The sequence below is a fragment of the Macaca thibetana genome, chromosome 7 (assembly GCF_024542745.1).
Source record: "Macaca thibetana thibetana isolate TM-01 chromosome 7, ASM2454274v1, whole genome shotgun sequence".
NCBI lineage: Eukaryota > Metazoa > Chordata > Mammalia > Primates > Cercopithecidae > Macaca > Macaca thibetana.
In genome coordinates this window covers 14,018,693-14,041,831 of record NC_065584.1, presented here as the reverse complement: position 1 = coordinate 14,041,831, position 23,139 = coordinate 14,018,693, and the positions used below count along the sequence as shown (strand labels likewise).

General features: G+C 43.0%; 2 protein-coding genes across 17 annotated transcripts in view; one reads left to right on the top strand and one right to left on the bottom strand.

Annotated features, from left to right (window-relative positions):
- Positions 1-23,139, bottom strand: part of LGMN (legumain) — a 1,022,235-nt gene that overhangs the window by 859,981 nt on the left and 139,115 nt on the right. The gene's annotated exons all lie outside the window — the stretch shown is intronic.
- UNC79 (unc-79 homolog, NALCN channel complex subunit) overlaps positions 1-23,139 on the top strand; it is a 277,488-nt gene that overhangs the window by 128,764 nt on the left and 125,585 nt on the right. For all 16 annotated transcript variants that reach the window (XM_050798992.1, XM_050798985.1, XM_050798983.1 and 13 more), the window contains 6 exons: positions 11,215-11,405; positions 12,015-12,138; positions 14,682-14,822; positions 17,417-17,638; positions 19,738-19,965; positions 21,739-21,880. In XM_050798992.1, the coding sequence (XP_050654949.1) occupies positions 11,215-11,405; positions 12,015-12,138; positions 14,682-14,822; positions 17,417-17,638; positions 19,738-19,965; positions 21,739-21,880 (1,048 nt within the window). The remainder of the gene's footprint in view (positions 1-11,214; positions 11,406-12,014; positions 12,139-14,681; positions 14,823-17,416; positions 17,639-19,737; positions 19,966-21,738; positions 21,881-23,139) is intronic.

Below are 23,139 nucleotides of genomic sequence, written 5' to 3'. Positions count from 1 at the left end.
GAGCCAAGAGAAGGAATGTCACAAGGTAATGTCATCAGTTAAGGCAGAGACTGGCCATTTTCACTTCTTTTGTGATTCTTCATTGCTTCGGGCCATCTGGATGTATCTGTGCAGTTCACAGGGGATACGATGGCTTAGCTTGGGCTCAGAGGCCTGACATTCCTGTCTTCTTATATTAATTAGAAAAATAAAATAGTGTTGAAGTGTTGGGACGGCGAAAATTTTTTGGGGGGTGGCATGGAGAGATAATGGGCAATGTTTCTCAGGGCTTCTTCGAGTGGGATTAGGGGCAGCGTGGGAACCTGGGGTGGGAAAGGTCAAGTTGAAGGAGGATTTTGTGGTAAGGGGTGATATTGTGAGGTTGTCAGAAGGAGCATTTGTCGTATAGAATGATTGGTGATGGCCTGGATATGGTTTTGGATGAATTAAGAAACTAAACAGAAGAAATAAGGTCCAAATAAAAGAAAGAGAAAAATAGATATTAAAGGGTTAAGAATTGGGAGGACCCAGGACATCCAATTAGAGAGTGCCCAAGGGGGTTCAGCATAATTACTTGCTTGGTTGGCGAGTTTTTGGGCTCTATCCTTGAGTTTTTTTATGTTGTTATACACCAGGCCAGATTGATTTAGGTAAAAACAACACTCTTTATTTAAAAATATACAGAATCGGCCGGGCGCGGTGGCTCAAGCCTGTAATCCCAGCACTTTAGGAGGCCGAGACGGGCGGATCACGAGGTCAGGAGATCGAGACCATCCTGGCTAACCTGGTGAAACCCCGTCTCTACTAAAAAATACAAAAACCTAGCCAGGCAAGGTGGCGGGCACCTGTAGTCCCAGCTACTCGGGAGGCTGAGGCAGGAGAACGGTGTGAACCCAGGAGGCGGAGCTTGCAGTGAGCCGAGATCCAGCCACTGCACTCCAGCCTGGGCAACAGAGCGAGACTCCGTCTCAAAAAAATATATATATACAGAGTCCTCCTTTTTCAGCAGTGAGTAAGTCAAGGCCTTGGCAGTTTTGGAGGACAGCTGCAGCTACAGAGTCAACTTGGGCTTGGAGGACTGATAAAGTTTGTGATATGTCTGTGATGCTAGCAGAGAAGTCATTAGAGAGGCTACAGAAGGTCGTGACAGAGGTTGAAATGCCTGCTATTCCAGTACCGAGAGCAATAGTGGAAGCAGAAGGTCCTAAACCAACAAGCAAGGGAATTAGTGGAGTAACCCTTTTTTGTTGTATTGGTGTCATGAGGGGAACAGGGAGCTCTTTGGTCCCATTTGCAAACTGAATTTTGGGAGTAAGGAAAACTAGTGTGCATGTGCCTGTCCAATTAGCAGGTAGACACGTGTAGGTAGAGGATCCACAGAGGAAGAAGAGACCTTGTACGAGGCAAAACTGGAGATGCAAAGTAAAAAGATGAGGAGAGCTGAAAGGAGTGTCTTGTACCTGGACTCCTAGGGATCCAGCTAGCGTGGCAGCCATCAGAGGTTGTAATGGGGACCGATGGAGTAACTGCATAGAGGGGAAGGTTTGATTTTCATGGTGTATGAGAAAACATTGAGTATCTATGAGCAACCTTTCACTGTTATTTTTGGGGCTGGGTATAAGCAAACAAGAAGAGCGCCTGGGAGGAGAGTCCTATGAGCAAGGGGAAGGTAGCCAAGGATGGAGTGAAATACAGGGTAAGTGTCTTCCTAAGCAGGAATTACTGCTAATGTTTTTAAGTTTGCCTGTATTGATAGAGGGCTTATCTGTAATATGGAGCTGGAAGGCTCCAATTGTTTCAGTGATGTGTGTAGTTGGACTTTGGAGATAAAGAGTGAAGGAACATCGAGAAGGTGAAAGGTTACCCAGGGGAATTCCAGTGGGTCTTTGCCGAGAGATACATAAAGAAGCGGCCACAGGAATAGTAGTTTGTGTTGTGAGGGATCCAAATATGGGTGAAGTAGAGTTGATAGAAGGAGAAAGGTTTTTTAAGTAAGTGTGGAGGATGGCGGCAGCTTGCTGATGTGAAATGTCTGGGGAGGTCTTGCTGGACCTGTCTAGAAAGTAAAGAAATTCTTCAGGAGGGAAAAGGTGAGGGCTGTTAAAGGAAGTTCGGAGGTGTACGGAGACAGGAGATGTTGACGAGTCTGTATGTAAGGTGGGTGGGGACAACTGTGTAGGCGCAGGAAGAAAGGGAAATGCAAAGCCAGCAATTGTTCGCTAAGGAGGGATTAGAAACGGCTAGGAGAGAATGGGTAAGGTTGATAGTGTGGTGGAGATAGCCGGGGAGAGGTAAAGGGTGGCATAAGCATGGGAATGAGAATGAGAATGAATGTAAAAGTAAAGAATAGAACTTCATTAGGGTGGAAGTATTGGAGGATGCCCTGCCAGCAAAGATCATCTATCCACTCTAAGAGGGAGTTAAGAGTGGCGGTTTGGGGATAGCACCAGGAGATATCAGCTGTGATGGCTTAGAGAAACTGTAAACGGGCAGTGTAAACAAAAGCAGGGCATTTATGAGTAATTGAGAACGGTGAATAGGAGTATGACTAGACAGAAGATAGTAGGGATGACTAGTTTTTGGGGCACAGCCCAAGTAGTAGGGGTGACTGCATAAAGCCCTGTTGCAAAGAGTAGGGTAAGGATGAACAGACCTAATAGAATGAAGAGACGTATTAGGCTCATGAGGGTTATTACTGTTCTTCAGAAATGCAAGTGAGTTTAAGGGAAGTAGGGGAGAGTACTTGCGACTTCCAGGAGGAGGAGGAGGGATTAGGCTGGCTGTCCGATGGACATAGCTTTATTCTGGAATGGTGAAGCCAGTGGGGAGGATCCTGCAGGCAGATGGCAGTCGGGGTACTATAGATGACTAAGTAGGGTCTGGTCCATAGAGGTTGTAGAGTTTGAGTGGTCAGGTTTTTAACAAGAACTGATTGTACGGTTGGGTGTCTTCATATGGCTGGGGATCTGGAGTAGGCAAGAGAAGATTGGCAGCCTGGCGAATTTCCTGTCTAGCCTGCTGAAGGACTGGAAGATAGTCACCTAGAGGACTGGTGTCTGGGACGACGTTGGGGCCAAGCAAGAAACTGCATCCATATAAAAGTTCAAATTGACTGTACCCTGTAGCATCTCAAGGAAAGGCTCTATTTCTGAGAAGGACAAGAGGTAAAAGTACTGTCCAGTCCTTTTTAAGTTGGAGGCTGAACTTGGTGAGGTGTGTTTTTAAAAGACCATTAGTCTGTTCTACCTTTCCTGAAGATTGAGGATGGTAAGGGATATGAAGGTTGCACTGAATACCAAGAGCCTGAAAAACTGCTTGGGTGATTTGACTAGTAAAGGCTGGTCCATTATCGTACTGTATAGAGGTGGGAAGGCCAAACCGAGGAATTATGTCTGACAGAAGGAAAGAAATTACCACGGTGGCCTTCTCAGACCCTGTGGGAAAGGCCTCTACCCATCCAGTGAAAGTGTCTACCCAGACCAAGAGGTATTTTAGTTTCCTGACCTGGGGCATGTGAGTAAAGTCAATTTGCCAGTCATGGGCAGGGAGAAATCTCTGAGCTTGATGTGTAGGGAAGAGAGGGGGCCTGAACAATCCTTGAGGGTAGTAGAATAGCAGATGGAAGACTGAGAAGTGATTTCCTTCAGTATAGATTTCCATGATGGAAAGGGAATGAGATGTTCTAAGAGACAGGCTAGCGGCTTGTAACCTACATGGAAGAGGTTATGAAATGGTGACTGAATAGAATGGGCCAGTGAGGCTGGAAGGAGATATTTTCCTTGGTCTAAGAACAATTTGCCTTCTGTGGGAAGAGATTTATAGGTGGAAGTTTCAGTGGGAGAGTAGGTGGGAGTGACTGACGAGAAGGAGAAAAACTGCTGTGAGGGATAGAAGTTGGAACGCTAGCTGCTTTTTTAGCTACCTTATCAGCATAAGTGTTGTCCAGAGCAGTGGGATCTGATGCCTTTTGATGGCCCCTTTTGTGAATGACTCCAGCTTCCTTTGGAAGTAAAGCAGCCTTGAGAAGAGTTTTTATTAAAGAGTCATTAATGATGGAGGACCCTTGCGTAGTGAGGAAACCTCTTTCTGCCCATATAACAGCATTGTGGTGCAGGATATGGAAGGCATATTTAGAGTTAGTATAAATATTGATGCATAGTCCCTTTGCAAGAGTGAGGACCTGAGTTAAGGCAATGAGTTCAGCTTGCTGAGAGGTAGTTCAGGGGGGCAGAGTGGTAGCCTCAGTGACAGATGTGAAAGATACTATAGCATAGCCTGTCTTTGCTGGTGAGTGGTGATTAGGCCTGGTGGAACTGCCATCAATAAACCAAGTGTGATCAGGGTGAGGAACAGGAAAGAAGGAAATATGAGGAAATGGAGTGAATGTCAGGTGGATCAGAGAGATAGTCATGGGGCTCAGGTGTGGTATCTGGAATAATGTGGGAGGCCGGATTGAAGTCCAGGCCAGGAACAATGGTAATTGTGGGAGACTCAACACAGAGTGAGTATAGCTGAAGGAGCTGGGGAGCAGAAAGTATATGCATCAGGTGTGAGGAATAAAATAGATTTTGGAAGTTATGAGAACTGTAGAGAGTGAGTTGAGCATAGTTTGTGATTTTGAGGGCCTCTAAAAGTATTAGGGCAGCAGCCGCCTCTGCATGGACACATGAAGGCCAGCCTAAAACAATAAGGTCAAGTTGTTTGGACAAAAAGGCTACAGGGTGTGGTCCCAGTCCTTGTGTAAGAATTCCAACTGCACAGCCCTGCACTTCAGCTGTGTGTAATGAAAGGGCTGGGATGAGTCAGGGAGAGCTAGTGTGAGAGCAGTCTCTAAAGCGGTCTTCAAGGAACGGGAAGAAGAGTGGGGAAAGGGTTTAGGATCTGTGGGGTCAGCTAGATTTCCTTTTGTGAGTTTATATAATGGTTTTGTTAGGATGCAAAACCAGGTATCCAAAAGTGAAAGTGTCCAACCATGCCTAGGAAGGAAAGGAGTTGTTTTGTAGAAGGTGTTGGGGTTTGAGAGATCAGTCAGACATGACTGGCAGGGAGAGCACGTGTGTTTTTATGAAGAATTATGCTGAGGTAGGTAATGGATGGAGAAGAAATTTGAGCTTTGGAGGGGGATACCCGATATCCTTTGGAGAATAAATGCTGAAGGAGCAGGAGGACAGGGGATTGATCTCCTAAGGGAGGTCCCTTGATCTGAGTCATGGCACCAAATTTCATCTGTGTCTGTGTGAAGAGACCACCAAACAGGCTTTGTGTGAGCAATAAAGCTTTTTAATCACCATGATGCAGGCGGGCTGAGTCTGAAAAGAGAGTCAGCAAAGGGAGATAGGGGTGGGGCCCTTTTATAAGATTTGGGTAGGTAGTGGAAAATTATAGTCAAAGGGGGTTGTTCTCTGGCTGGCAGGGGTGGGAGTCACAAGGTGCTTAGTGGGGGAGCTTTTGAGCCAGGATGAGCCAGGAGAAGGAATTTCATAAAGTAATGTCATCAGTTAAGGCAGGAACTGGCCATTTTCACTTCTTTTGTGATTCTTCAGTTACTTCAGGCCATCTGGATGTATACATGCAGGTCACAGCGGATACAATGGCTTAGTTTAGGCTCAGAGGCCTGACAGAAATGTGCTCCCCCAAATTATAAGAGGCGCACCTACTGGTCCAAACCCAAAGAAAGGACTAAGAGACCAGAAGTACAGCAAAAGTGAGACTTGACTGTCGGTCTTGCAAGATCGGGTGTCTGTTGAGCAGGCACATCTGGTACAGTTACAGCAAGCAATTTATCCCCTCGTGCGCAAGTCCTTCCCCTGGTTCCTCTAGGCTGAGCACTGTGGGGTTACAATCTTCCTGGATGTGGTCACCTAAGTTTCTTTTCTTGGTTTTTATTGGTTGTTGGGTTGGGGCTTTAGGTATTTTCTTTAGGGTCTTCTCACTGTATTTTGTTGCAGCCCTTAATGCATTGTAATCGTAGTCAGCTCTGAGACTCTTCAAGTATTTGACCTATGACCTAGGGGGTTAAGCAAGCTGTTAGGAATAGATAAGGTGAGCTATTTTTGCAAGCTAGTAAACTTCCATTCTAAGCTAAATCCTCTGGTTTGGGTGAGGATAACTTAGGTTCAAACAAGCAGGCAGTGGCTATTAATGCAGGGTCCTAGGGTATCCTGTTCTTCCATAGCTTACAGGTCCAAGTGTACTCAAGGTATTTTGTCTTGAAAATGGACCACCAAATACATTGTTTTCTACAGCTAGGTTATATCCACAAGGACTCAAATATGGAAGTATGGAGTTCTTCTCAGGCTGTATTTAGTTTGCTTTAACAGCACGCAGAGTCAGTAGCTTCACACTGAAACAGACAGATGACAGGCAAGTCCACAGGCTTCCCTTCCTCATAAGGTGTGGCAAAGGGAGGGAAAATACTTAGAAGACTTAAAGAAGATTACAGAGTTCAAAGTCAGGGCACTAAACAGAGTTTTCTAAGCTGATCAGCCATTTCAATCCATCCTGCATGGGTGACTATTCAGGCTGAGCCAATCCACCATTTCAACATGCCATGTGTAGGTATCTATTCAGTTGGAGTTGATGAAGTTAGTGAAAACCAAAAGAAGGGAAGGAGGAAGGAAGAAGAAGGAAAAATAAAAACACAACAAGTAGGGGACAGGAGAAGAGGGAAAGCATAGCTTAGAGGGGTGGCAAGGAGTCTTGGGGAAGCTGGAGGAAAACTCTCAGTTGCAGCAATACTGAACCAAAGATTCAGACAGCTGCCCATCAGCTGCAGAGGTGTCTGGCCATCATGCTGGCTCACAAGCCTCCTGCTTGGGAAGGAAAAATGTTCCCCATGTCCTGTGGACGTGCAGCAGTTGCCAGAGAATCTCTTATAAACCAGACTCTTTGGCTTCCCATGTAATGGAAATTAACATGGGGCCAAGCGGATTTCCTAGACAAGGATTTTATTTCAGGGCTTGTGCTCAAGAGCAAGGGAGACAGTGGAAGTGCAAGAATCCTCCCACTGGTTTTCCAAAAAGCGTTGGTAGGGATCGTTTTATTAGGCAAAGAGCGGGAATTGACATCACGGGTAAGGTTTGCAGGCTGGGCTGGGCAGAGCTTGTTAAGGGGTAAGGTATGCAGGTCAGCATAGCTGGTCATGATGGTTACGTTGAGAAACAGGCCACCTGGTGGTCTGGCCAGCGGCAACAATGCTGTAAATCAATTGTTCAGCATTCCTTCCCGAGTAGGGACACTCCACAGCCTTGGTTCGATTTCGGATCTCCTTAGGCCAGTTTCTGGAAATTTTTTTTTTTTTTTTTTTTTGAGACGGAATCTTGCTCTGTCGCCAGGCTGGAGTGCAGTGGCATGATCTCAGCTCACTGCAACCTCTGCCTCCCGGGTTCAAGCGATTCTCCTGCCTCAGCCTCGTGAGTAGCTGCGACTACAGGCACGTGCCACCACACCCAGTAGAGGTGGGGTTTCACCATGTTGGCAAGGATGGTCTTGATCTCCTGACCTCGTGATCCACCCACCTTGGCCTCCCAAAGTGCTGAGATTACAGGCTTGAGCCACTGCCACCGGCCTGGAATTCTTTAAGTAAAAGGCATGATTAAACATGAAAGCCCCGAAAAATAATATAGTGTTAAATCAAGTTTAGCCTAAAACTGCCTCCTTACATCCTTTAAGTTTGGCCTGAAAGTTTCTCTGTACATCGTGATCTATAACAAGTGGAGGTATGAATGGACCATAGCCTACACCGTGCCAATCACCGAGTTTTGGCCAATCAAATGTAGCCAACTATTCGAACCATGTTCACAAAATGCAAATGCCAACCTATACCCAATCCAGCTGTTTCTGTACCCTTCCTTCCTTCCTTTTTTTTTTTTTTTTTTGAGACGGAGTTTCACTCTTGTTGCCCAGGCTGGAGTGGAGTGGTGCAATCTTGGCTCACTGCAACCTTCACCTCCCAGGTTCAAGTGATTCTCCTGCCTCAGCCTCCCGAGTAGCTGGGATTCAGGTGCCCACCACCACACCTGGTCAATTTTTTGTATTTTTAGTAGAGATGAGGTTTTCTCATGTTGGTCTCAAACACCTGACCTCAGGTGATCCACCCACCTCGGCCTTACAGAGTGCTGGGATTACAGGCATGAGCCACCGTGCCCAGCCTCACTTCTCTTTTCTGTCCATCCCTTTCCTTTTTCTGTCCATAAATCTTCTTCTACCACGTGGCTGTGCTGGAGTCTCTGAGCCTACTCTGACTCAGAAGGCTGCCCAAATTGTGAATCATTTATTGTTTGATTAAACTCCTTTACATTTAATTCAGCTGAAGTTTTCTTTTATCAATATAATGGCTACTTTCTTTTGTGAACCCTGAATATCTGAGACGGTTTCAGTTAGTTTAGAAAGTTTATTTTGCCAAGGTTGAGGATGCTGTCCTGTGACACAGCCTCAGGAAAGACATGTGCCCAAGGTGCTCGGGGCACAGCTTGGTTTTATACATTTTAGGGAGACATGAGACATCAATCAATATATGTAAGAAGTACATTGGTTCTGTCCAGAAAGGCGGGGACAACTCGAAGCAGGGAGGGAGCTTCCAGGTCACAGGTAGGTGAGAGACAAATGGTTGCATTCTTTTGAGTTTCTGATAAGCCTTTCCAAAGAAGGCAATCAGATATGCATCTGTCTCAGTGTGTGGCAGAGGGATGACTTTGAATAGAGTGGGAGGCAGGTTTGCCCTGAGCAGTTCCCAGCTTGACATTTCCCTTTAGCTTAGTAATTTTGGGGCCCAAGGTTTTCCTTTCACACTTTGTATGACTATTAATTGGTCTTAATATGACTATGAATTGCGCCCCCCCCTCCCCCCCCGCAAAGTGCTGGGATTATAGGCGTGAGCCACTGCGCCCCGCGATGCAGACTTTTAAAGTAACTGCTCCAAGAGGATTTCCAGGGACATATTTGCCTATTGCCAGATTTTGGTCTAGGACAAACAGGAAATTCTCCTGGCAGCGTTGAGCTTTAACATGTAGGTGCTTAAGGGAGGATGGGGGAATGGATGATTATTTGTCTGGAGAGTCTGCAGTGTTTACATGTCCAGGCTGAGGCCCGGGACAATTACAATTTAAGTTTTGCTTCTTAAGTGCAGGACAGTCCCTCTTCCAGTGTCCTGGCATTCTATAGTATCTGCAAGCGTCTTTTGGAGGGGAGGTTTTGGGATTGGTAAGAAGGATGGGGGGGCGGTGCTTTAGGTTTTTCCTAAGGCCACATTTGTGTTTTTGTAAAGACTCAGTAAAGCCAGGACATTTATTTATTTTTAAAAAATATTTATTTATTTATTTAATATGGGGTCTTGCTCTGTGGCCCAGGCTGGAGTACAGTAGCACAACCATAGCTCACTGCAGCCTCAAACTTCTGGCTCAGTCGATCCTCCCACCTCAGCCTCCCGAGTAGATGGAACTACAGGTGCATACCACCATGCCCGGCTAATTAAAAAAAAAATTTGTTTAGAGACAGGGTCTCACTATGCTGCTCAGGCTGGTCTTGAACTCCTGGCCTCAGGAGATCCTTTCGCCTCAGCCTAGAACAGTTATTTTTAATTCTTCAAAGAACTGGGTGGTGGACTCAGCCAGTTAAGGGATTGGCCTGCCCATCCAACTGCACTATTTTGAAATTGTCCCTTTATGTCAGAGAGAAGATTTCCAACTGATGTGGAAACCAAAAGATTCCTGCGTTCCAGGGCTTCTGAATTTAGAGCTGTGTGCCTTTGGAATGTTTTTATAAATCTTTTAACAGAGCCTTTAGGATAAATTCCTGCCCTCTGAGCATATCATTCCACTTCAGCCCATTGACCTGTAGAGGAAAGTGTTCCATAATATCTCCTATCAGACTGAACTATCAGCCTCCCACTGGGCCATGTGCAGGAGGAAGGTAGTGAAGGGGAGTTTATAGTGGGTGTAGATTTAAATTGTTGTTCTAAATCTGATTTCTGTTGTTTAATTTCATTAAGGAAGCTTTTAGGCTAGCTGTGATACTTTTTGTGTCCTTCTTTCCATTTCATCCTCCCCTGTAGGTAATTAGGACATTTGTTTAGGGTAAGTGTGCTCTAAAAATCCTTTTAAATATGAAAGCTTTTCTAACCCAAAAGATTTGTCATCTGGCCATTGACAATTTAGGGTTTCCAAAAGCATGCTTGTTCCAAAATACGATTCAAAACCAATAAGCCTTTATATGGCTTGACCATAAACTACGTAGCCAAAAAAACTTCAGTAATGATATATTTCAGGATCTTAATGTTATTAGTGCTGATTCTTTTCTCTCTGTACCTGTAACTAACAACAACACAACAGAAATTCCAGAAATATAGTCACTTCCTAAAAATATTTAGTCAATTGTCTAGGATTTTGGTCAATATGGCACCAAATAGATATTGGAACTTTAAAATATAATTGATTGATTTTTCGGAATAATCTGGAATTCTAGATGTAATAAACATTTAAAATAGGATTCATTTAAATTAAGGTAATTTCTCACACATCTTGTGTTATTTGGTAAAGACTCAGGACCAGTTTAACCTTTGTTACATTGATACTTAGAATATACAATCTCTAACCTCAGGATTATGAACAACCTAAGTCTGTAAATTCATGATTTTAACCTTTTCCTGCTCTTAAAAATTAATATACTATCTTAATTAGTTTAAAAAGCCAGTCCTTTTTATTCACAGATTCAACTACCTTTAGAGTGTTCTTAGGAAAAAAATTGTGGCAGAGTATGCAGCATAGGGTAAAAAGAGCACTGTGTACTACCGTATTTCCTGTAATCAAAAATCTGCAGTACAAAGCACGCAATAGTAGAAAACTGTGTTCTTCTGAAGCACAGGTGTAACGTGCATGTTGTAATGGATTTATCAGACTTTAGGAATAAGAAAGCCCTAAGAGTATGCTCATCCTGTTGGGAATAAATCTTTGGAATTTTAATTCACATGTGATTTGGAAAATCTACAGTAAATCATTAAAAATTCAATCCGTAATCAATATTCGAGCCTATTGGTAACTATGTTTTCCTTTCTGTAACTGATGGATCCTGGTGGTTTGCCGTCTTACGAATCAATCTCACACTGAAGATTCTTGGCCGAGGACTCAGACATGACGGATTGTGGCCTTTCTCTGTACCCATTGCCTTAGGAAGTCCTTGAGTATAATTGTAACCAGTGTGTTTCATTCTTTTCTCCTGTGGGTGTGGAAACCCCTTCAGGTTGGTGGCTACTGGGATAAGTCCTGTAGCACAGTGACTCAGCTGAAGGAAGGTCTCAATCGAATCCTCTGCCTGATCCCCTATAATGTGATCAGTCAATCTGTCTGGGAGTGTATTATGCCGGAATGGCTGGAAGCCATCAGAACAGAAGTCCCAGATAATCAGTTAAAAGAATTCAGGGAAGTATTAAGGTGGGTAAGTAGTTTAATGAAATCACTGCAATTATAATCATACCTAATGTTTGTTGAGCATGTACTGTATGCCTGTCACCCTACTAAGCATTTTATATAATCTCATTTACTTTTTAACAACCCTGTAGAGAAACTTGAAGCCCCAACGTGAAATAGCTGCAATACCTCCACCTAAGATGATTTGGCATTGTCCCGAAAAGATTTTTGTTCTTGTGGAATAGTAAATAGATAAAAACAGACGTTTGCTTATTTTGAAATTTTCAAATATAATTATAATTGGTAGGATGTGGTGGGAAAGTGCAAAGGGAAACTGTTTTAGATGCTAGGGAGCAATGCTAATGCCTTAGAAATGCAATTCCTTCTGTTAAACCTAATATGAGGAAGAACAGTAATGTTATTAACCACCATATGAATTATTTATAAGATCTCTATTTCAATGACATAAACTTCTCTTCTAGTAAAGTGAAACATGCTGCTAACAGTTCAGAACCCAAACTAATCTAAAAGACTTGGCTTTCCAAATAGGGAATAGTTAGAAAGACATTGGTGGCATTAGTAGAACCCGATCTATGCCCATTGGTCATTTACTTTTGTTGCTCTGCTTTCCAGCAAAATGTTTGACATTGAACTCTGTCCTCTGCCTTTCTCAATGGAGGAGATGTTTGGTTTTATTAGTTGTCGGTTTACAGGATACCCCTCATCTGTGCAGGAGCAAGCTTTACTATGGCTTCATGTAAGTGAATAATACTTCCGATCATTTTAGGAAATAATTCTTAGCTTACAAGCTTTAGATTCCTGGGTCGAGGGGGTGGGAGTTGTAGCAAAGAGTTCGTAAGTCCCTATGTTTGCCAAGAAAGAATATCTCCTATGCATAGATAAATGAGTAAATTTCAAATATATGTTGCTCTAGTTGTGGGTAATAACATATAAATATATAAATTGTGCAATAATATTACTGAATTCATAGTAGCTTGAGGTCCTTTTATATTTTTCCATCAATGGCTATTAAAAGTATAATAGTTGTCTTGTGGGATTCTGCTAAATCTTTGATATTAAACAGGTCCTTTACTTGGAAGGATGGGGAAGGATTTAGTGACTAGTTCGTGCTGTTCTCTCAGCCTGGGATGACTTTCTCTTGTGTCTCTATTTGTGAACTCCAACCTACCTTTTAAAGTTCATCTCAAAAATTATCCCCTATGTGAAGTTTTCTGCTACTTCAAGCCCTCATCTTCCCAGGTTCTCTGTGTGAATTTGGTTCTATTTCTGTCTCACAGTTTTTGTCTCTCTCTCCACCTGATTACAACCTCCTGAGTACAAGGGCCAGGTCTTACTCATTTCTGTATTTATAACCCTCTTCATCCTCTCCTCCTAGAATATAGCACATGCTTTGTATTTAAAAGTGGATGTTCAGGGCCGGGTGCGGTGGCTCATGCCTGTAATCCCAGCATTTTGGGAGGCTGAGGTGGGTGGATCACAAGGTCGGGAATTCAAGACCAGCCTGGCCAAGATGGTGAAATCCTATCTCTATTAAAAATACAAAAAATTAGCCAGGCATGGTGGCGGGTGCCTGTAATCCCAGCTACTTGGGAGGCTGAGGCAGAGAATTACTTGAATCCAGGAGGCAGAGGTTTCAGTGAGCCGAGACCGCACCACTGCACTCCAGCCGGGCAACAGAGTGAGACTCTGTCTCAAAAAAAAAAAAAGTGGATGTTCAATTAAAGTTTATTAAATTGACTTGAATACCTGATATGAAGTTTGGGCAGTTTTAGAAAATGAGGACAGAATCAATGTTTAGGTTAACTACAGGTATAGATACATTTCTGTGTCATGCAAGGATAGGATTGCATAAGCTCTTCAAGTTGTAAAGATGCCTTTCTGGGTTCGAAACTAAAGAGCAATATTCTTCACATTTGACAAAGAGCAAAGAGACCATTTTTTAAAAAGTCAAAATTTGGGCCAGCTCGGTAGCTCACACCTGTAATCCCAGCACTTTGGGAGGCGAAGGTGGGTGGATCACTTAAGCTCACGAGTTCAAGACCAGTCTGGCCAACATAGCCAAAGCCCATCTCTACAAAAAAATACAAAAATTAGCTGGATGTGGTGACGCACATCTGTAGTCCCAGCTACTTGGGAGGCTGAGCCAGGAGAATCTCTTGAGCCCACGAGATCAAGGCTGCAATGAGCTATGATCAGGCCACTGCACTCCAGCCTGGGCAACAAAGTGAGACCCTGTCTCATAAAAAAAAAAAATAGTCAACTTTGGGATTTAGAATTTTAACCATTTATTCCCAAATGGATTTCAGTGAGGTAATTCTCCTTTGAAGAAAGCCAGTCTTCCTACACATGGCTGGATGTTGCCTCAGTTACCCAGTTGCACAGTCCTTACACTGTTCTCCTTGGGGATGAGCCCATACAGCTTTGACCCGTATAGCTACAGCGGCAACATTTACACGTTTTACGGACTGGGCTTTCATCCAGCCTTGATTTATAAGACAGAGTGCTGCAGCTGAAGGAGGTTTTCCAGCCTTGGTCTATTTAGAGGATAGAGTGGACACTATAGTGGTTAGAGTTGACTCGTTTATAATTAATTGTGGAAACACATGCAAGAGCTCCCATGGGCCAGGCACTGGAATAGGCACTGGAATAAAAGTGGGACCAGAAATAGTCCTTTCTGCATACTTGCTTTCTTTAAGCAGCTCTCAGTGGGAGGGATAGGATGAGATAATTAAACAGAAGAAAAAGTAATAATTGCTCTAATAAAGGTATGTATAAAAGTTAAGAAAGCACAGAACAGGGATGGATTAATTCTGTCTGAAGGAAGAAGGCATTTTTTTCTAGAAAATTAATGACAGAGAAGGTGACTTGATTTGGGCCCAGATTGACACCAAGTTGTACCAGACAGCAAGATGGGATGGGTCATTGAGATCAGAGTGGGGATGGACTGGAGAAGCAGTGCTAGTCTAGGAGAAAGGTGGGGACCTGAGGCACTAGCGGTGGGTATGGAGAGTCGGGGACAGTGTCAAGAGAAACTGAGAAGTGTTAGTAGAAAGAACATGGTGACTTATTAGATGCTGGGGGTTAGGAAAGGAGAAAGTTCAATGATAACTTTGATTTTCTTAGTATGAAAATTGGAGGATGACTGTTGATAGAATACATGCAAGGCTAAATATCCTCATGTTCAACAATTTGCTTTGGAAAAAGAAGGCTAAATGTAGCTTTTTTGAGTTTTAAAATTTACATGTGTTTTTTGGGGGATATATGCCTTTTTTCCCCTAGGTATTATCGGAGTTAGATATCATGGTTCCACTTCAACTCCTAATAAGTATGTTTTCTGATGGAGTTAATTCGGTCAAAGAGCTGGCAAATCAAAGAAAATCAAGAGTCAGTGAACTGGCAGGGAACCTTGCATCTCGAAGGGTAATTATTGCCACATTTGTTCTTGTCTTACTTTTAAAAATTTTGAAAACCCTTGTCAGTTATCCTAAGCCTGAAAGTACTGTCATAAGAAACCAAAAATGTGTTTTCCTCCCATCTCGCTGTGTTCATCTTTTAAGTGCATTAAATAGTCACATTTGTTTGGTATAGTATATAATCAGTAAGTTATTGAGTTTTCATTTTCTTTTTAATTGCTTTGAATTTTAGCTCTCTCCCTTGATGAAAAAGAGTAGCTTTTTGGTAACATTCTATTTTTATGAGTCTCCTGCTGAATAAGAATTTTTCACCAGCTCCTAGGCAGATCAGTGCTTCACTTTGGGGGTGAGGAGTTTGGCAGGAGTTTGGATGATTTTTTTTCCTTGTCTTTTGGGAAGATATGATCAACTAGTGGTGAATGTGAGGGATGCTGTCACTGTGAACCAACTGAGCCCACTTTCTTGACCCCTTTGCATCACTGTAGATGAGAAAAGTCAAGATAGTCTGGTCTAAAGTGTATACAAACTGCTGGACAGCTTTGATTATTTTTCTATGGAGGCCTCTGCTGATGTAGAGTCTCTGCTGATGTGCTGCTGTTCTCAGGCCATGAGCAGCTGTGGAAAGGTTGACTCTTATTGCATGGTTGGCAGAAAATGTTCACCACTCTTTCCTTGTCAAGCCTCTCTACAAAATTTCCCCCACTGTATGCCACAGGCCTCCTGCCATTCCTCCTAATATCTAGGGATTAAAAAATGGAACATGATTATGGGTTTGTATTCATTGTTTTTAAAGAATATCATTACTTATTTTGTCATCTGCCTGATAGGAGCCAGCTGCCAACCATCTATACTTTATTTCTTTCTTCCGTAACCTTTAAAATGACATTCCTTTGTGTGGCACTTTACTCTGTGCAATGTGTTCACAATAAACAATATCACAGGATTGTGTGAGGCAGCCAGGGAAGAACTCATTATCTTCATTTTACAACTGCCTAACCTGATGTTCAGTGAAGTGAAGTGATTTCCTACAGATAACACCGTGAATGCTTGGGTATTCTCATTCTTAATGGGGTCATCTTCCTCTTTACCTTGAAAATGGTGTTTGAAGAGCTTTGTTGTTACCACAAAGATTTTTAAGACAGAAAAATATCCTAGGTGATAGGTTCAATCACATCCCAAACCTCAGCATCACTCAATATAACTTTGTAACAAACCTGCACACGTCCCCTGATTCTAAAATAAAAATTGAAAAAGAAAAAGAAAGAGAGAGAAATATGATTTGAGAGTGATGTACAGATGTGTTAGTCAGGATCCCGATTCAGAATTTATCCCAGATAGTTTAAATGACGACTTTAATGGAGATTCTGCCTATAGTGTTATGGGAAAGCTTAAGGGAGCTAAAGGAGCAGTACGGGTGCACAAGGCACTCAGAGTCCAGGAACAGTCCAGGAGAAAGTCCTTACATCCCCAGGGCTGAAGGAACAAGGGAAGGAGCTCCTGGGGTACCAAACGAGCTGAACTGTAAGAAAGGGCTGGTTGGAGAAGTTATGGAGTGCTAGAGATGCTCCCAGAGATGTAGCACCCAAGTAGGCAGGGAGAAGGGGAATACTTCTGCCTCTCTCTCCTCCAGCTTTCAGGACTTCTGCTGGTGCCTCCCATTCACTGAACCCAGCCAGGTTTGGTGACTCATGCCTCTAATCCCAGCACTTCGGGAGCTGAAGTGGGAGGATTGCTTGAGTCCAGGAGTTAGAGACCAGCCTGGGCCACATAATGAGACCTTGTCTCTACAAAAAATTTTTCAAAAAATTAGCTGGGCCTGGTGGTGCAAGCCTGTAGTCCCAGCTACTTGGGAGGCTGAGGTGGGAGGATTGCTTGAGCGTAGGAGGTCAAGCCTGCAGTGAGCCATGATCATGCCGCTGCACTCCAGCTTGGGCAAGAGAGCAAGACTCTGTCCCAAAGCAAAACAGTGACAAAAAAATCCAAAGAATAAAAACCATTGACTTAACCCAGCTGGAAGCTACGCAGCAAAGGAGCCAGAGGAGACTCAGTCCATGACTTCTTGGGCATAGAGTAGGGCCAAGGAGGTAGTAAAGGTCTGAATGGGGGTTGGGTGGACAAATGGAGAATAATCAGTATAAAAGGTTTATCATATATTGTCGACCCATAATAGTTTACTACTTGTAATCCCCAGAGACCATCTTTTAACCAATCGTGTCAATCTGAGATTCTGTGCTTCTGATTCTAAACATTATCTTGCAATATTTTACTTTTGTAAATTCTCATTTTTCAGGGTACGGTTTTCAGTATATTCAAACAATCTGGTCTAATTGGACATGTTTGATGGGTTGAAAAATGTAATGGCAGATGCCTTCATTCTTTGGCGTGTTGATGTCACTTCTTGACAACTAGGAAGTTTGAGTGGTTTTATTTTTTGTTTTTATATATTGAGAGAATCCTTAGTATTTGGAGATACTAATGCCAATGGTTAAGGAAGGAAATAAGTGTGACAGCTGGAAATACCTTCCATAGAGTCCCCAGATATTTTACACAGCCATTTGAGCTTCTGTGAGTTCATTTCTGTGTTGCCATTCTTTCTTGTAGGTGAGTGTTGCCTCTGATCCTGGTCGACGAGTTCAGCACAATATGCTCAGTCCATTTCATAGTCCTTTCCAGAGTCCGTTTCGGAGTCCTATGCGTAGTCCATTTCGTAGCCCTTTCAAGAATTTTGGACACCCAGGAGGAAGGACTATTGACTTTGATTGTGAAGATGATGAAATGAATCTAAATTGTTTCATCCTCATGTTTGATCTTCTCCTGAAGCAGGTAGCTGAAGCATGAGCTTCCTTTAGTTCAGAGGTGAAGAATGAGAGAAAGCATTGTACAGCAATTCTTTCCATGTGTCGGGCATCTCCACACTTACCGAAATGATGCAGCATCACCCAAGACCTTTTGCAAACTCCTTTGGGGATTTCCCAGAGAGTCTGAAAACTACTTATGTGAATATCTGCAGTGATGTTGACATATGAGAATGGATTGAATTTTAGAAACACCTTAGCGTCATTAGAATTGATTCTGTTAAGTAAATTGCATGAACAAAAAGTATGATACTATTGTTGGGAGGGGCAACAACTCTATAGTGAGGAAGCTAATTTTAATATATTTCATACATTCATTTTTAAAGTTAATTTTAAAAGAGAAGTTAAAAAGGTTTTGATGAGAACATTTCTTTTTAACCTTTTATTTTGAAACAATTTCAGATTTGCAGAAAAGTTACAAGAATACTATAAAGAATTTCCAAATACTCCTCCCTGCAATTCTCCCGATGTTAACATTTACCACATCTGCTTCTCTCTCTCTTTCTCTGCATGTGTATGCATTAATTTTTTAATAGACTGTTTGAGACTAAATTGCAGACATGATGTCCTTTTATCCCTAAACACTTCAGAGTGTATTTTCTAAAAAATAAGGACATTCTCTTACATAAACATAGTACAGTTATCAAAATCAGGAAATTAATAGTGTTATAGTACTACTATATAACTTACAGAAATTATTAATTTTAAAAATTGATATAATAGTAATATCTTTATAGCAAGAGAAGAAAGCCTGGCTTTGATTAAGGAACAATTTAGAAGCACTCATTGCAATTATATGTACTGTTTCCTTTGTCTTCTTTAATCTAGGACAGTTCCTTTGTCTTTATCTTTCACATCCTTGACTTTTTTTAAAAAAATTTTTTTAAATTTTTGTGGGTACCTCGTGGGTGTCTATACTTATGGGGCCTTGACATTTTTGAAGAGTATAGTCTAGTTATTTTGTGGACTCTCCCTCGATTTGAGTTTGCCTGATGCTTCCTTATGAATTAATTTGGGTCATGCATTTTTTGGTAGGAAGACCACAGATGTGATGTTACGTCCTTTGTAATGCATCATGTCAGCAGGCGTAAGATAATAATGTCCCATTACTGCGATGATAACTTTGGTCACCTTAACCAAGTGACCAAAATCTGCCAGATTTTTCTGTGATAAAGTCACTATTTTCCCTTTTGTAACTAATAAGTAATTTGTAAATACCTTATGGATTTCCTATTTATTTATCAGACTTTCATCCACTAGTTTTACCATCAATGGATGATTCATCAATTATTACTATCATGACAGTCAAGTGACAATTTTCCAATTCCATCATTTCTTCTAAATGTATTCGCTGGTACTCTACTGATGGAATAGTTTCTCCTTCTTTCCCATTTATGTGTTTATTTATTTATCTACTTATTCCCGCAGTGCCCAGGGATTTTTATGTTATTTGGTGGGTTATAATCTGTTACTGTGATTCTGTATCTTGATGCTCGTGTTCCACAAATTGGCCAGTGGGAATCTTTTCAAGCTGGCTCCTGTGTTCTTTTGGCACGTACACATCATTCCGTGAACTCTTCCTTAATTTCTGGTGCAACAAGATGTTCCGGGCTCATCTTATATTTTCCTAGCCCCAGCCCTGGAATTCAGCCATTTCTCCAAGGAGCCCTGGTTCCTTTTAGCAGCTCATGGTATTTAGAAACCAAGATCTAGACTCTAGGTGAGGAGGAGCATTTTTAAAATGTGTAAAATCTCACAAACTGATGAGCCAAAAACAACAACAGCTCTCTTTTAAATGTCCCACATGATTTTTAAAATAATTCCAATTGCTTCGTCTTGTGTTTATATTCCTTCTAGAAACAACCCATGGACAGCAATGTATATTCATGGTCTTGAAGCCTATATTGTCTTTAAACAATTCAATATTGCTGCCAGTTAGTGAAAATTATCCCCAAGTAGTGTGCCAATGGAATATTGGACAAATGGACCAAACTCCTTCTTCTTCTTCTTTTTTTTTTTTTCCTGTGTGTATGTGTGTGTGTGTGTCCTTTTTTCGATGTCTTTCAGATGGAGTTACAAGATGATGGAATCACGATGGGTTTAGAGCACAGCTTATCAAAGGACATTATTTCTATTATAAACAATGTCTTCCAAGCCCCCTGGGGGGGATCCCACACCTGCCAGAAGGATGAAAAAGCAATCGAGTGCAACTTATGTCAGTCTAGTATCCTCTGCTATCAGCTTGCTTGTGAACTCCTGGAGAGACTAGCTCCCAAAGAAGAAAGCCGGCTGGTGGTAAGCAGTTGAAGAAACAAGATGACCCATGTATAATAGCATTAAAGACTGCAGTAGCTGATGTAATGGAGTCTTCCTCCAGCATCATCTTAGACTCCGTGCTGGGTTATACGTGAGACTGTGTTAAAAGAAACTTTTCCCATTGCTTCCGCCGACTCAGGCTCTTGGAAAGGGATACAAACTGGAGCCACACTATACAGAATTCTATTAAGTGGCTTGAGTGAGGGTTGTAGCGCCTCCATTCATATGGTTTCATGCATTACTAGTATTCTTGAAATAACTTTTATCACAAAGTTATATTACAAAGTTTAAGTGATAATGAATACTGTAAATTTTTTTTTTTTTTTTTTTTTTTTGAGACAGTGTCTCACTCTGTCTCCTAGGCTGGAGTGCAGTGGCTCAATCATGCTCACCACAACCTTTGCCTCCCAGGCTCAGGTGATTCTCCCACCTCAGCCCCTCAAGCAGCTGGGACTACAGGCACCCACTACCATGCCTGGCTAATTTTTAAATTATTTTTTGTGGAGACGGGGTTTTGCCATGTTACCCAGTTGGTCTTAAACTCCTGAGCTCAAGTGATTCACCCTCCTCGGCCTCCCAAAGTGCTGGGATTACAGGCGTGAGCCACCATACCTGGCCAAATGTATGCATTTTTAAATTGTTTCTCCAGCTAGCTGTTGACAGACACTTGGGTTGCCATACCTTGCTGTCTGTAACTCACATGTTATAGCAGTTTCTTGCTCCTAAAAATTTGACTACCCTGGACAACCAGTATTTGTGTCTTTAAATTTTTTAAAAAATTTATTTATTATTATTATTATTATTAGAGATAGGGTCTTGCTCTGTCACCTAGGATTGCAGTGGTGGGATCATGAATAGCTGCAGCCTTGAACTCCTGGGTTTAAGGGATCCTCCCACCTCAGCCTCCTGGGTAACTGGGCACAGGCATGCCACCATGCCTGGAGAATTTAAAACATTCTTTTAGAGATGAGGTCTCACTGTGTTGCCCAGGCTGGTCTCAGATCCTGCCCTCAAGCAATCCTCCTGCCTCAGCCTCCCAAAGCACTGGGATTCCAGGCATGAACCAGCGCACCTGGCCAGTATTTGCATCTTGTTTTTTGAGATGGAGTCTTGCTCTGTCGCCCAGGCTGATGTGCAGTGGTGCAATCTCAGCTCACTGCAACCTCCGCCTCCCAGGTTCAAGCAATTCTCCTGCCTCAGCCTCCCTAGTAGCTGGGATTACAGGTGTGTGCCACCATGCCCAGCTAATTTCTGTATTTTTAGTAGAGACGGGGTTTCACCATGTTGGTCAGGCTGGACTCGAACTCCTGACCTCGTGATCCGCCCACCTCGGCCTCCCAAAGTGCTGGGATTATAGGCGTGAGCCACAGTGCCCAGACATTTGCATCTTAATATAGCTCTGTGAACCCCTTATTATTCCTTCCTAATTAAGTCCTGTTATTGAATAACATGCACTTGGGTGGGAGTGACTTGAGGTGAGAAAGCAGACCTAGGAAGATTTAATGATGTTTTTGATCTTCTATATATATTTGAAGTGAAAGAAAATGTTTCAGCAATAGCGGATAGAGCTTTCTTTTCACTGTTCTGGCAATAAGCTCGAGGTCTTTTGGGGTGTGGTGCCTTGGCCTCTGGCGGCAGCAGCATGGGGCCCAGGACACAGCAGGTGTGCAGTCCAGCTTTGCTGAGCTGAGTGAACTGTTCCTGACACCCCTCCAGGGCCGCTTACCTGGCTGCCTGTCCTGTTTATTTCAGGAGCCCACAGACAGCCTTGAGGATAGCCTCCTTTCTTCCAGACCAGAGTTTATCATAGGCCCTGAAGGGGAGGAGGAGGAGAATCCTTCAAGCAAGCATGGGGAGAACCCAGGCAATCGCACCGAGCCTGTGGAACGTGCTGGTAGGTGTGCTCTGACTGCTGGGGAGTGTACTGTGTGCACAGGGCCTGATGTTCAAATCACTGGGTTCTTGGTTTAACATCGACTTGGGCAAATTCAGACGTGGTTTCCTTAGTACAGACTCATGCAGAGGAACATTTCCCAGCAGATTATAAAGTGAACAGATCCATTGCAGTTCCCATAGAACCCAGTTCCCTGAGCATCTTTCTGGCAGTAGGTGCTGGTTTTCAATAAAAACTCATCGCCTCGCTACTTACAATGCCTAGTGTTCGCTGTGGACCAAGGCTGGGCGCTGACAATCTTGACAGCCACTTAGGGCATCTGGCCAAAGCAGAGTGTGTTTGGATAGAAGAATGGGGCTCTGGCGGTTGGGCTGTGCAGGTTGAGCTTGGAGGCTACTTTGTTGGCTCTTAGCTGGGGCTGGGGAGTGGCCTCTTTCTCATTTGTCTCAAGGTTCTTGGGTGGACGCAATGGGGGCAAGCGAGATGGCAGACATGCTCAGGAATCGTACTCTAGCTCCTTTCACATGACGGCATTTAGGGATTTCAGGATGTGGCCCCACATGCCTCTGGGAAAGCCTGATTTCTAGCTCTGGATGGTGGCACTCTGGGGATCTATATGAGACCTGGGGCAGATTTGGGCAGCTTTTCAATCTTCCTGCATCCATGATCTGAAAGAGTTGGAATAGCTTGCTCCTGATTGGGTACAGTGGCTCACGCCTGTAATCCCAGCACTTTGGGAGGCTGAGGTGGGCGGATCACTTGAGGTCGGGAGTTCAAGACCAACCTGACCAACGTGGAGAAACCCCGTCTCTACTAAAAATACAAAATTAGCCAAGCGTGGTGGCTCATGCCTGCAATCCCAGCTTACATGGGATTGAGGTGCAAGTGAGGCAGGAGAATCACTTGAACTGGGGAGGCGGAGGTTGCAGTGAGACGAGATTGCGCCATTGTGCTCTAACCTGGGCGATGAGAGTGAAACACTGCTCAAAAAAAAAAAAAAAAAAAAAAAAAAGCTTGCTCCTGGAAGCCCACTCCAGTATTAGGAGGCACGGGCTTGGCATCATTCCTTCAATGAGCAGCAGATATTATTAGGGGACTGTTTTCTGGGGTTCATTGCAACTGTGGAGGTGTCTTATTCAGATGAAAGTAACCCTACAAAATCTTTGGTCGGAACTAACTGCTTCTCCATGGATCATATGAACAGTGAATTGTGTATGAATATCTCACCTCACACTATTTCATGTCATAAACCTTAGAAT